This window comes from Carya illinoinensis, chromosome 12, assembly GCF_018687715.1.
Source record: "Carya illinoinensis cultivar Pawnee chromosome 12, C.illinoinensisPawnee_v1, whole genome shotgun sequence".
Classification (NCBI taxonomy): domain Eukaryota; kingdom Viridiplantae; phylum Streptophyta; class Magnoliopsida; order Fagales; family Juglandaceae; genus Carya; species Carya illinoinensis.
The window spans coordinates 27,324,404-27,338,803 of NC_056763.1; the positions used below are offsets into that span (position 1 = coordinate 27,324,404).

The window sequence follows — 14,400 nt, forward strand, 5'->3', positions numbered from 1 at the left end:
ATAGTTATACTAATACTATTTATCATTATAGTATTATATATTATAATATACTATATTATATAATAATATAGTGCATTAAAATTGAAAAACCAGATCGAACCGGACTTGAAATAGGTAAAACCAAAATATCGGTTTATGAGATTAACCGGTGCATAATTAGTTTTGAAAAATGTAAAACCGATGCATACTGATTCGATTCTAAATTTTATCCAAAACTGGACCGATTATACCCGTACTTGTGAATGCTTTGTGAGTCTCCTTCAAATATGATCGTCTCAACTTTTCCTTTTGTTTTATCCTTCGGAAGCCAAAAGGACTACTCATTCAAAAATTAAAAACGTGACTCAAATGTGAGCACTGAGCAGTCATTTTTATCCAAATGAATTCGTCCCTTTCCCCCATCATTTTTCTTGGTGGGTCTCTCACCGGCTTCCGATTTTGGGATGCAAATTCGGTGACTGTGGTAACGATCGAGTGCGATTTGTTTGTCCATTTGAGGGGCGGTGGTCCTGTGCCATGATGCATTCTTTTCAAGTCTTAGTGCATATGGGATTCTTTACAATGATCCGTGCCAGAGATTTTTAATTACTCAAAAGAAAGATTTGACATTACATATGCTCAAAATATTAAGATAACTGTTATAGATATAAAGAAATTATATAAAATAAAATCATAAACTGATGTGATTTCTTGAAATTTATTAGATTTATTTTATAATAGAAATAACTTTACAATCTGACGTATCATATCAAGACATATCATTTTGTGAGTTTACTTTTATTTAATTTTTTTGTGATTAAAATATTTTTCAAATATTAAATATTATTAGTACAATGGCGGATCTACGATATGACTAAGGAGGTGCATGGCACTCCCTAAAAAAATTTACAATTCCCATACGTATTTTAAAATTTTAATATATCTAAAAATGCCTTTCTCCAATTTTTTTTCTTATAATTCCGAAATTTTATATAATTTTTATATATTTTCAAATATTTGTCTTCACCAAAATTAAATTAAAACTAAATTTAGGAAAAATAATAAACTTATAAATATGGATCTCAAATATTTTTGTTATACAATATTATAATTCTTAATATGGAACCCAAAGTAAAAGTATAAGAAAAATCATTTAAGGTTGATATGATTTTACATGAAAAATAGTTGAGAGGTTTTATTCTCTAGACTTCATTTAGTTAAAAAGAAATTATTTACGATCTCAATTATAGTATTATATGCGTAATGCGACAAGAGAATATCTAGATTTTACATAAAGTTTGATAAATTAGCTTACATACTAGAGTGAAAAATGACTTTCTAAAAGATCACTTGGTAGTTTCTATGAAGAAAATAAATTTTAAATATTTCATTACAAAAATAATAATGGATTAATATTATTTTATGAAATGTTATCGTTAGAAATTTGAAATATATATTAAGTTGTGTTTTTTAGAATTTTATTTCTATATATATGCAGGAAATTATTGAGATCTAATTTTATACATAGTTATAATTTTATAATTTTTTATTTTATTTTCTATAAAAAGTGTCGCATAATAGAAAATTTGGCCACTCATAAAAGTTCCTGGTTCGGCTACCGTGTTGGTAGATAATATTGTTTATGTCTGTCTCTTTACTGATTATAGAAAATATTTAAGGGGAAAGGTTGTAGGAAATCCATGTCCGTTCTGGTTTACCAAGTCTCTGTTTGTGTAAATATATATCTTTATGTATATGAATATAAATGTTCAGCGTCTTTTACTATGCAAAATCTCTATGCCATTGTCATGGCAGACCGTTTGGGGGGTATAATCTCCCTGCAGGGCAGCCTTTTGAGACGGATCTCGGCCACCAAATGCTCGTACTGAGAAAACAGAAACCCTTTTAGTCGAGAAAATATTCAGTTTGTGGATTGAAGACCTTTCTGTCACGAGGAAACATGTAAATTTACATTGCCCCAAATGCCTTAACAACATGGAGTCTTGCGGTGAGCACAGAGCAAACTATTATTTAACCACAGACCTGAATGGGCAACTGCAAACATTAGAACCGCTCAGATTTTTATCCCTAAAAACGGCGTAGAAACGTTCTAGCTTTCCCTGAATTCTGACCAAGATAATTAATTGTGTTAGAAATGGAGACTTATGAGACATGCTGACCGAATGGGCAATGGACATATTTTCAATAGAAAAAACCACCCACTCTGCTCTCTGTGTCATGGAGACATAATGAGAAAGAAAATGATAGTCATTTACATATATTACAGAAGCATGCCATGGTCAGACCATGCTAGTATTCTTCCTCTTCAAATATACAACGGAGCTGTTAAAATAATTGTTTAACACCTCCTCCAGGAAAAAAAAAAAAGAAAAAAAAAAGAAAAAAAAAAGAACTGCTCGTGTGAAAAAGAAGTCCAAAGTCACTAGATTGCAAGAAACCAGGGATGTTCCATCACTTCCAACTCCCATCCTAGCATGGTTAGGTCCTTGCAAATTCTCTGCATAATGTGGGTTGGGTCAAGCAGACCAACTTGAGTCTCTCTTAGCACAAAATAAATTTTGAACCCGAGGAATAATAATCTGTCGTATTCCCCATTGACAGAGATGTCAATACATGGTATAAACAATCGAATTATTTCCCTTAAGCCAAATGTCGGCGATGATTATCGAATTGTAGTTCTTCCCAGAAATGATGCTCCAATCTCGCTGTCTGTGTTCTGCATTAACATTTACATTCATATGAGTTGTTTTTATCTTCACTACTGCAAGCTACTTGATCCAGATATTATTACCAAGGTGCCAAACTGGAAATAGATGCAGAGCTTAGGTTATGATCAGTTATATGGATACAGTTCTTTGCCCATTGATGCTTCTCCAGTCCTCAATAGAGTTGAAGGTACAAAAGGTGCAGGGAAAGAAGCATGAAACAACCAGATGTGACCAGGGATGTTTGCTGTATGTATGTGCTCCATGCATGTATTTAGTTAGGTACTGCATGAAGGTGAACTGGCCATTTTCCACTGAAAAAGCAAAACTAAATACAAAACACTTGTCCACACTTTTACCTCAGTAAATAATTGTTGTACCTCTCCAAAGGATGTGTACTACAAGCAGTAAAACTGTACAGGAGGGGATAACTGCTGGAGTTGAGAAACAGTTCTTAAGGTGAAGGATATCAATATCAACAGCAATTGAACTGGAGGGAGACCAGACTTAGGACCTAAATGAAAGCATCAAATCCACCAAAAATTTCAGACTCATCTAATGGATCATTTACCTGTGATTTAGCGGAGGGGAACACATTCCAAAACCTAAGTGTTTCATCTCCAGCTCCTGTGACAATGGTCTGAAACAACAAGGGTTATTGCAGTTAAGGGCGAGCAGAAAAATGGGAAATAAAATTACATATCTGGCCTATTTGTTAACACAAAATCCCAATTATTATTAAAAAAACAAAGGACAAACTACCTGTCCGTCAGGTGAGATGGCAAGATAGAGAACTCGATATGTATGGCCCGTAAGAGTTGCCAACTACATGAGAAGAAAAAAATTAATAAAAAAAATAACCGAAAAGATATACTGGCATCACAGCAGATAAACTTTCTACCTTTGACATGGCAGGATATCTCCAAACTATTATCTGATTTTGGGAGTATCCATGGGTGCTGACAAGTTCATTGACATTCTTGGACCAAACAAGATTGCATACCTGCCACATGCACAGTGGAGATCAGTACATCTCCAGAGAGAGAGAGAGAGAGAGAGAGAGAGATCTCCTCAATTCCATGATAAACATAAATCATTATTGTATTTACTCATCAATAGTTCCAAACTAACAAGTCCAATATATCTAGATGCAACTTTGAAGAAAGATGACATGAGATGAGAATTTTGAGATGATGTTAAGGGAATGAGATGAGATGAGAATTTTGTGAATAGTAGTAAGATGGTTTGTGAATAGTAGTAAGATGGGAGAGAGAAAAATGAGTTGATTATTTTTTGAGTTTTGGGAAAGGAGAGAGAAAAAGTTAAATAAAAAATATTATGAAGTCAAAATATTGTTAGAATATATTATTTTTGTTTGGGGATTTGAAAAAGTTGAATTGTTTTTTATTTTTTGTTTGAAAATTTGGAAAAGTTGTAATGATTAGTTTAAAAGTATTTGTGTTTGAGTGATGTTTAGGAATAAGATAGGATGAGATTAGATGAGATGAGATGAGATGAGATGAGATGAAAATTTTCGGATGAAAACTTTTTCCAAACAAGCCTTGTTGGCTATATCTATAGCTCTTCAGTAGGATTTTTTTAGCAAATTTTCATTTAGGACTGAGAAGAGTGAGTATTTGACTAGTACAGATGCATAATTAACACATATAGGTCACAGAAGTGTGAGCTGCGCCGGGGGGTGGGGGTGTATAGGTCTCATCACGTGACGATGGATTTTGATTGGAAGCAAAATAACTACTTCAAGAAATAATAATGATAATAATAAAAGCAGTGGATCATCTATGAAGGATCTAATATTAAGCTAGTATCCTCTTTTTATGTCAGGGAATCTCTCAAAGGCAGGGCCCTTCGGACTCACCCACCCCTGTAGAGTAAACCCAGTTCTGTGCACCGCACCCTTGGAGGTTTTCCTACACGGAACTAGTTAAATCGCTGGCTTTTCATAAGGAGGTGTGGCCCCAAAGGATTGTTTGCACCCATGATGTTGAACCTTGGATCTTTTTTTTTGATGAATAAATTGAACCTTGGATCTTAAGGGGAGTGATGTTAAGATAACTGCGGAATCTAGTTCATCACAGGATTCTTCCAGATTATGATTAGAAGCTTATCTTCAGTTTTATTTTGACTTGTTATCTTTATCTTAACAGATTTTAGGTTGTATTTATCTTACTCGTAGAGCTTATCATGTAAATAGATAACTCATTGTAACAAACATTATCTGTAAACTTCTTTATATAGAGATCAATACAATCAGAATGATTATTCTGGCCTTTCATCAAATTTGTTCTATATTTTTACATGGCATCAGAGCCCCTAGGTTCATACCACCCATCCATGGCCGAATCATCAACTGCTTCGCAAACTCATTTTCAATTCCAAATATTGCTCATCTTGTTTCAACCAAACTTGATGACAATAACTATCTGATATGGGTTTGTCAGTTTCTTCCCATCTTGCGCACCAATGGTTTCTTGAGCATTGTAGATAGCTCAGAACCTTGTCCCCGAAAATACATACCATCAACCTCAGATAAAAAGGATCCAACTGTTAACCCTGCATATATAACCTGGGAGCGAAAGGATCAATATATACTAAGCTGGATTATCTCCACACTTTCTGAGAAAGTGATATCTACTATCTATGGTCTCAACACCTCACATCAGGTGTGGACTGCACTGGCCAACAGGTTTGCCTCACCCTCAAGGTCTCGGATTAATCACCTACATCGCCAGCTGCAAAACCAACGGCAAGGTAACAAGAGCTGCTCTGATTTTCTTCATGCAGCCAAGACTCTTGCTGATCAACTGGCTCTAGTTGGAAAGCCAGTGGAAATTATGATCTCATCTCCTATATTGTGGGAGGCCTTAACCCACAATATACTCCTCTTGTCACTACTATCTCATTTGCCACACGAGATAGATCTTTATCTATTGAGGAATTTCAATCAGAATTGCTCAGTTATAAACAACTCTTGGAACACCAAGCTGTAGACTCAGACAAAAGCAACTCTGTTGCCTTTTATACTCAAGGCTCTCAACTCAAAAGAAGAAATCTAGTGGAAATCAAGGCACTTCCTTCAGGAACTCTAGTGCACAAAAGGCATTCAAAAGGAACTATCATACTGGAGGTCATTCAAATCAAGGTAAAAGCACTCCCACTTACACAGACCAGAAATCCTCTAATCGATCCCCTTGTCAATCTGTGGCAGGAATGGTCACCAAGCTTTAGATTGTTTTCATCGAATGGATTATGCCTTTCAAGGCAGACATCCACCTAAGGAATTAGCTGCAATGGTTGCCCAAACCAATGCAATTCAAGAGGAGGAAGAATGGCTGGCTAACAATGGAGCCAATAGTCATATCTCAGCTTCATTGGAGAATCTCACCATGCAGCAGCCTTATAAAGCAAATGATCAAGTTGCTATTGGAAATGGTAGTGGACTCAACATAACTCATATAGGCACCTCTTCTTTTAAAACCAGAAACTCCTTGCTTCATCTTAAAAATATTCTCCATTGCTGAAATGCTTCAACCAACCTACTTTCCATACAAAAATTCTGTCAAGGTAATGACCGTTGGTTTAAACTAACAGATACTTATTTTCTTGTCAAGGACAATGTAATAGGGGAGATCCTACTGCAGGGACCCAGTGAAAATGGTCTATATCCAGTGAAGTTGAAGCAGCAAGTCTTCATGAATAAAGAGAGAAGCCCTATAGCCTTTGTTGGAGCTCGAACTACCTCAGCAATTTGGCATAAAAGACTAGGCCATCCTCATGACCAACTTTTCCAGAGAATAACCACAACACATCATTTACTTGTGTCCCGAACCAATAAAGAATCCACATTATGTAATTCTTGCCAAATGAGCAAAAGTAGGCATTTGCCCTTTTCAATGTCAACTCATGTAACCAACTCACCTTTAGAGTTAGTTCATAGTGATATTTGGACCTCACCAATCATGTCAATAAATGGATTCAAGTATTATGTTGTATTTGTGGATGACTACTCTAGATATACATGGTTGTTTCCTTTGAAATTGAAATCAGACCTCTTTATATGTTTTGCTAAGTTTAAATGTCTCATTGAGAACCAACTTTCCATTAAGATTCGCCAACTTCAAACTGATGGAGGAGGGGAATACTTATCTCATCAATTCACTGAGTTTCTGTCTTCTCATGGAATTCATCATAAGATCTCATGTCCACATACACCTCAACAAAATGGCATTGCCGTGAGAAAACATAGACACATTATAAAAACAAGTCTCACCCTCTTAGATCAATCCAAACTTCCTACAAGTTACTGGGCTGAAGCCTGTCAAACTGTTGTGTATCTAATAAACAGGTTACCCTCTTCATCCATTAAGTTTTCAATCCCATATACCAAACTGTTTAACCTTAGAGTTGATTACACTCACTTGAGAGCTTTTGCTTGTACATGTTACCCTTATCATAGGTCATATACCAAGCATAAACTTGAATTTCGCAGCAAGCAATGCATTTTCCTTGGCTACAACTCCAGTCACAAAGGATACAGATGCCTTGATCCTATCTCCAAAAAGATATTCATCTCAAGACATGTGATATTTGATGAACTTCTGTTTCCTTCACTGGACAAGACCATTTCTGGATCTTCGGTCAGTAACCATCCTCCTCCAGGTATATTTCTTGTCAATGACTCTCAACTTCCTATTGATAATTCTATTGTTGATTCTTTGGTGTTACTATAAATGATAGCATTTCTTCTCAAAATTCTCATGCAATACATATACCTTCTTCAAGTAATTCACCAGAGAGCACTTCATAGATCAATACACTTCCTGAACTACCTGGTCAACAATCTCACCCTACATCACAAACTCTACCATCCACAAATACCACCTCTCTAAGCCAAATCCTACCTCCCGAACAACCATCATCCCGTATAGTTGCTAGGTCCCAAATTGGCAATCTCAAACCCAAAGACTTATTTTCAATTATATTATTCAACCAAGCACCCATTAAAATCCCTTACTGCAGTTTCATTACCCAGTGAGCCCACTACCTTTCTTCAGGCTTCTTCCAATTCCCTTTGGATGGCTGCTATGAAGAGTGAATTCAATGCCTTACTGGAGAACAAAACTTGGTCTCTCTATCCAAGACCACCCAACAGAAATATCATTAGCAACAAATGGATCTATAGACTGAAAACTAAACCTGATGGGACCATCGACAGGTACAAAGCAAGGCTAGTTGCCAAAGGATTTAAGCAAAGAGATGGTATTGATTTTACAGAAACTTACAGCCTTGTTATCAAGCCAACAACTATAAGACTTCTCTTGGCAGTAGCTCTTCAGTTCAAGTGGCCGCTTAAACAACTGGATGTTTCAAATGCCTTCTTGCATGGACAACTTTCTGAGGAAGTGTACATGGAACAACCAAAAGGTTTTGTGGACTCCAATTATCCAAATTATGTGTGCAGACTTCACAAAGCCCTCTATGGCCTCAAACAGGCTCCAAGAGCCTGGTTTCATAGGCTGTCTCAAGCCTTGCTAGCTGTCGGGTTCACAGCTTCTCTGGTGGACACCTCTCTCTTCATGTTGCACAAACCACAAGTTCATTTATTTGTACTGCTTTATGTCGATGACATTATTGTCACAGGCACCAATTTGACTCATATTAATCAGCTTTTTCAGCAATTGCAGATTGAATTCAACCAGAAAGATCTTGGGGACCTCTCATATTTCTTAGGTATACATGTACACAGGACTGATCAAGGTCTTCACCTCAATCAATCCAAGTACATTGTAGACCTTCTCCATCGGGTTGTTATGGTTGAAGCCAAACCTTATTCAGCACCTTGTACCTCAGGCAAACAGTTGACAAAATTTGATGGTGATCCCCTTGAGGATATCTCTCTTTACAGACATATTGTAGGGTCATTACAATATCGCACACTTACTAGGCCTGACATTGCCTTTACTGTGAATCAATTCTGCCAGTTTCTGCACTGCCCCACAACAGCCCATTTCACTGCAGCCAAAAGGGTTCTCAGATACTTGAAAGGGACAGTAGATCATGGCCTTTGGTTTACTCCTGGTTCTTTGACTTTCCAAGCCTATTGTGATTCAGATTGGGCTAGGGATCATATTGACCAAAGGTCTACAAGTGGTTTTGGGGTTTTTCTTGGCAATTGCTTGATCTCTTGGCAGTCTAAGAAGCAACCAGTTGTTGCCAGGTCAAGTACTGAGTCATAATACCGTTCAATGGCCATTGCCACAGTAGAATTATATTAGTTAAGAATGCTATTCAAAGAGCTTCAGCTACCACTCTCTTCTCCACCAGTGCTCTGGTTTGACAACTTAGGAGCTATTTCACTTGTTTCCAATCCCATGTTTCATGCAAGGACAAAGCATATAGAAATCGACTACCACTTCATTAGAGAGAATTCTGCATAAGGATATTGAGCCCCAGAACATTTCCACATCTAATCAATGTGCAGACATCTTCACTAAAGGACTAACATCTGCTTGATTTCTGTTTCTGAAAGACAAACTCATGATCACCCTACTTCCCATGAGTTTGAGAGGGGCTGTTAAGATAACTCCGGAATCTAGTTCATCACAGGATTTTTCCAGATTATGATTAGAAGCTTATCTTCAGTTTTATTTTGACTTATTATCTTTATGTTAACAGATTGTAGGCTGTATTTATCTTACTCGTAGAGCTTATCATGTAAATAGATAACTCATTGTAACAAACATTATCTGTAAACTTCTTTATATAGAGATCAATACAATCATAATGATTATTCTGGCCTTTCATCAAATCTGTTATATATTTTTACAAGTGATACCCCAAGACCAAGACCTTCACCACTTGGGCCAATCCGTTGGAGTTAGTATCCTATTTTAACACAAAGTAAACTCAGTTCAGGCCCCACGTATAGTTCAACTAGTCCAACTGAAAAAATACCAGGAATGTTCTCCTTGTACTACCAGCATTTCAAATGCAAAAACTAATGAGTAATGCTATATATACCAACACTCCCATTCCACCTTCTTCCCACTATGTAAAATGGGACATTTTTATCACCCTTGGATCATCCTTTATTTACTTTAAAGAATAACTCAAGGTTGATGGGCAATGTCACCTCATCATAGTGGGTGAAAATGGGATGAGAGCATGGTACGTAGAATTTTCCAAAACTAATAATTATCTCTAACACTGGAGTCTAAATTTGAACCCCATATATTCAACCTTCCATGGAAAATGAATCTTTCGATGTAATGGTACCACATATTTCAGCCCCATATTAAAGAGCTGATATTGTTAAATGTTATAACTTTACAAACACTTGAAAATATCATCTTTCTATGCTTTGTCATTGCGACAAGAAAGTGGAAAGACAATGAAAAGGAAGGTTTACCTAATCCATGAGTATGCCAGAACCACTAAAAGGAAATCATTGAAGTCAAAAAATAAACTGGCAAGCAGATTACCTGACTTCCAGTGTCCATGCAACTCAAGTGTGAGTTTGTGGTTGTATTCCAGAAACGAATGCATCGGTCTGCAGTTCCTCCCCCTGATGCAAGAAGTCCATTAACATGGGGAGACCATGCAATAGCTTTAACTGCTGCTGTATGCTCACAGTATTTCAGCACGGGCTGAGTTGAATTTTGATTCCAAACAAAAAGCTACACATGTGCAACAAACTATCAGCCAAGAATGCAAAGAGGAATGAACAAATAACTATGAAGTGCAATTAATCAGAAAATAAAATGAAATGTCATCACATACTCTGTTATCATTGCCTCCAGATGCTAATTCACGATTATCATAAGACCACTTTAGTCCACAAACCTAAAACGCACAAAATTAACACTCAGGATGGGAAAAAGATCTTAAATATAAATGAAAATTCAACAGACAAAGGCAATGAAGAAGATGGCAGAAACAGCAGCATATACATATAGCGATTTCTTGCATTCATAAAAACTAAAGAAGATGCATCTGAAAGCAGGATGAAGGTGCTGAAAAAAGCCCTGCCAGCAGGGGAAGGAGAAGGTCGATTCAGAAAGAAATCAAATTAAGTAGAACACGATGTATGGGAATCTGACCTCTGACTTGTGTCCAGAGAGTTTACTAACAAAATCTTCCTGAGCACGTATATCTCGTTGAAAAATACTCTTGTCCCGGCCACCAGAAGACAAAAGAGCTGAACTCCAAGCTAAGGCCCCGACACGTAGTCGATGACCCTCCATAGTTCTTACCCTTTTACACCGAGATGCATCCCAAATCTACATAGGATGTTGTCAAACACATTAGCTAAATATGCTAGGTAGCACATATTATGCCAAAAATCTCAAAAACAAGTAGGAAGAGTTTAATTGACCAGTGGGGGAATGAACACAATGCATTGTATGAATAACCCCCACTTTTCAGAACCACATAAGAGCACGCCCAAGCCGCCCTGTGCAGGGCTGGCTGGCTGGCTGGCCTGGCCATGCTGGTACCAGCTAATCAATTTAAAGGATACCACTAGCAAGTTGTACCATAACTCCCCACAAGCTTTTCATTAATGATCTAACCAAATACCATCTAATCAACAATTGCAGATGTAATTGTTTGTGGTTTTCAGGTTCACTTAAAAAAAATCTTTTAATCATAAGAATTCATCATGTCCTCTCCTCATGGTTTCATATATAAACCCTCCTATATACTGTCTTCCCAAATGAAAAAAAGGGGGAATCACCCGTTGTTTAATCAATCAATAAACATATATGAGATTGAATGCAATAAATAATCAATATTCATAATGCCTCTAACCTGAACTTTTCCATTGCTGGTACCAACAGCAAGGTGTGTACCGCGCTGAGCCCACCCTACCGAACAGACACTGTCGTCGACTCCCAAGTCACATAACTTGGTTACCTGCGTGCAGCATCAAAATAGTATCAACAAAGACATAAATTTCAAACCTGTGAAATCTCGGCAGATATAATGGCCTAGGAGGCAAGTTATTCATGATATAGCGAAATTAAAAACATAACAAAATTTTAAGAACAGAGCAAAAAAGTCACCTTGCTACTACAAGCATTCCACAAGTAAACACAGTTTCCCAATCCCACCGCCAAGACGTTATGCGTAGACCAATCCACCAGATTTAGATAAAAGTCATCTTGCAAAGCTGGCGCATCTAAAACCTACAAAAAACAGTTATGCACATAAACACGACAAACCCGATTAACAAAATCCAAATCCAATTCCACCCAAATCAACCAACCCCGGTAATTCACCTTATACGGCGACCGTGGGATCTTCCTTGGAGCCTTTACCGGGCTATGATTAACCCCGGGCATTGCATCGTCAGACCCAAATGGAAAAAGGGAATGCAAAGCCTGGCAGGTATCCGTCTTGTAACGGAAGATATTCCGGCTGGGGGGGTTCATCCAGTCGCTCCTCTTCTCGGGCGTAACCGGCGAGACGACGCCAGATTCAGGGCCGAAGAGAACCGTGCGTAGGAGCGTAGAATAGACGCTGGTGGAGCTATCCTCGCGGCCCTCCGAAGAGCTGGACTGTCGCGGCGCTGGGAGGTGGAAGAGCCCGAAGTTGGAGCCCGTTCTGGTGGGAATAAACCTATCGGAGTAGATCGTCCTCGACGGCGATGGGTGGTGGTTGGCGTTGATCAGGCGTTCGATATAGCGCGAACGGGCTGAGTCCTCGTCGGACATAGTCGGAGCTAGATTCAGCTGCGAAGATGAAGAAGACGGAGTTGGGGTTCCGGGAGCAGGTTGACTGGGAAATCTTTGAATCGCGGGATCTTCCATAAAAAACAGAAGGAAAAAAAAAAAAATAAATCCTTTTTGTGAGGGAAATAAACAAACCCTTTTTTGCGTGTTTCAGTGAGGAAAAGTTGCGAGTTTATCTCAGATAAGAGAGTTGTTTGAGAAAACGGGGATGAACGGAGATTTGAACGTAGAGAAGACAGTCGGAGAAGAGAGGTTTTCCTTCTTCACAAGTTGCGGTTATCTTTCCCGGGAAACCTTCGTAGACCACTCCGTGAGTCTCAATAATTTCGAGCACGTGTAATAAAATAAATTAAAAATACATGCTTGGGCCCTGTGTTTATTTTTTTGTTTTTGAGAAACACTGTAGATATTCTGGAAGAAAAAATATAATTATAAATATAATTGTATACTAATTTATACATAATTAATGGACAAAACTCTTTCTAGAAATCTATAAACAATTTTTTTGAACTGTAGTTCACTCGTACTAGGTTATTATTATTATTATTTTAAGTATAATTGTGTGTTAAGTTTGTTTTTAAAAAGAGCAATGTTACATACAATCGTGGAATTACAAACGCTACGCAATTGCTTTAAAAAAGAGTGGGGTCCATAATTAAAAAGTTAGTTTTTTTTCATGTGAGTCCCATATTAATTTATATTTTTTAAAGTGACTGCATGCTACTTGCATAATTACGACTGCAAATATCATTTCTCTTTTAAAAATGATGTAAATATAATAAATAATTTTTAATCATAAAAATAAAATAAAAATGATGGTGGATGGCAAAGAGGCATTGGATTAAAACCACTTGACTTTTTAATGTTTTTTTAATATATGGTTAAGATTGTTAATGTCTTCATTTGCACAACAAATCGGAAGAGAGAAAAGAATAATCACTAGCTCATGATGATAATTCAAGCTTCGATACGACGTTCTTTGTATTCATACATAAAATACATTATAACTAAATAAATAAAAATAAATATAAAAAGAAATAAAAATTTATATGATTTGACATAAAAGTATATGTTTATGTGTTATTTTGAAGCAAAATCTATTATAATAGATGATTTTACAATCTCTCAATAGCTCACACATATCATAATACAATGTAAGAATTTAAAAGAGATAATTTGGAGTCGTTATGTGTGGTGGAGTTTGGGCGTATGGAGCTTCTGTAGAGATATTTGGTGTTAAGAGCTTGTTAGATTTGTGGGATACTTGCTCCTTATATAAAGGTCTATTTTTTTAGAATGATTGAGTTAAATTTATTTTGTGAAGTCTTTTTCTTTTAGATAATTATGTCTCTTTGAACCTGAGTCAACTTGTCTTATATATTCCTGACTTTATCTTTTAGCTTGATTTTCGATTTTATATCGAGACTAAATTATAAGCTGCTGATTTAATTCCTATAAATCTAATATTCACCAAAATTATCCCAGTCAATACAAAATTAAGCTTAAATAGTTGTTAGGAAATTAAAGTCTAATAAGAAATTAAAAAGTAAGAAATTAAATCCCAATGGCACTTGCAAAATAAGATAGCAATCCCAAAGCAATGAATACATTCCAAACTCTAATAATATTTAATAATAAAATAAAATAAATAGCAATTGATTTTCATTAATCCAAAGCTCTATGTAGTAAGCACGACATGTTTTGAAATGAAGAGGTACTTTTACCACAAAAAGATATAATAAAAATAAATTATAAATTGATATAATTTGATATAGTTTGTTAAATTATAAAAATACTTCTTTTATTATAAAATAGATCAAACGTATGATATGAAATCATATTAATTTATAAATTTAATTTTATAAATTTGTTGCCCAATAATCAAGAACAAACTACTACGGTATTTCTTTGTTTGAGTGTAATTATATTGTATCAAAGTTGTG

General features: G+C 36.3%; 1 protein-coding gene across 8 annotated transcripts; it reads right to left on the reverse strand.

The window, feature by feature from the left end:
• Positions 1–2,229: 2,229 nt before the first annotated feature.
• LOC122289974 (protein FIZZY-RELATED 2-like) lies at positions 2,230–12,793 on the reverse strand. Of its 8 annotated transcripts, none has more exons than XM_043097458.1 (11): positions 12,005–12,793; positions 11,789–11,911; positions 11,535–11,639; positions 10,826–11,005; positions 10,506–10,568; positions 10,208–10,402; positions 3,607–3,708; positions 3,468–3,530; positions 3,277–3,345; positions 3,065–3,136; positions 2,230–2,716 (listed from the first exon to the last, which is right to left on the reverse strand). In XM_043097458.1, the coding sequence occupies exons 1-10, from the start codon at positions 12,533–12,535 to the stop codon at positions 3,104–3,106; spliced, it is 1,464 nt and encodes a 487-aa protein (XP_042953392.1). In that variant the 5' UTR covers positions 12,536–12,793; the 3' UTR covers positions 2,230–2,716; positions 3,065–3,103. The 8 variants fall into 8 exon arrangements, 6 of the variants coding, with proteins under 6 accessions (XP_042953392.1, XP_042953390.1, XP_042953391.1 ...); XM_043097456.1 differs by having other exon boundaries at positions 3,065–3,139; XR_006236275.1 differs by having other exon boundaries at positions 3,065–3,345.
• Between the last annotated feature and the right edge of the window lie 1,607 nt (positions 12,794–14,400).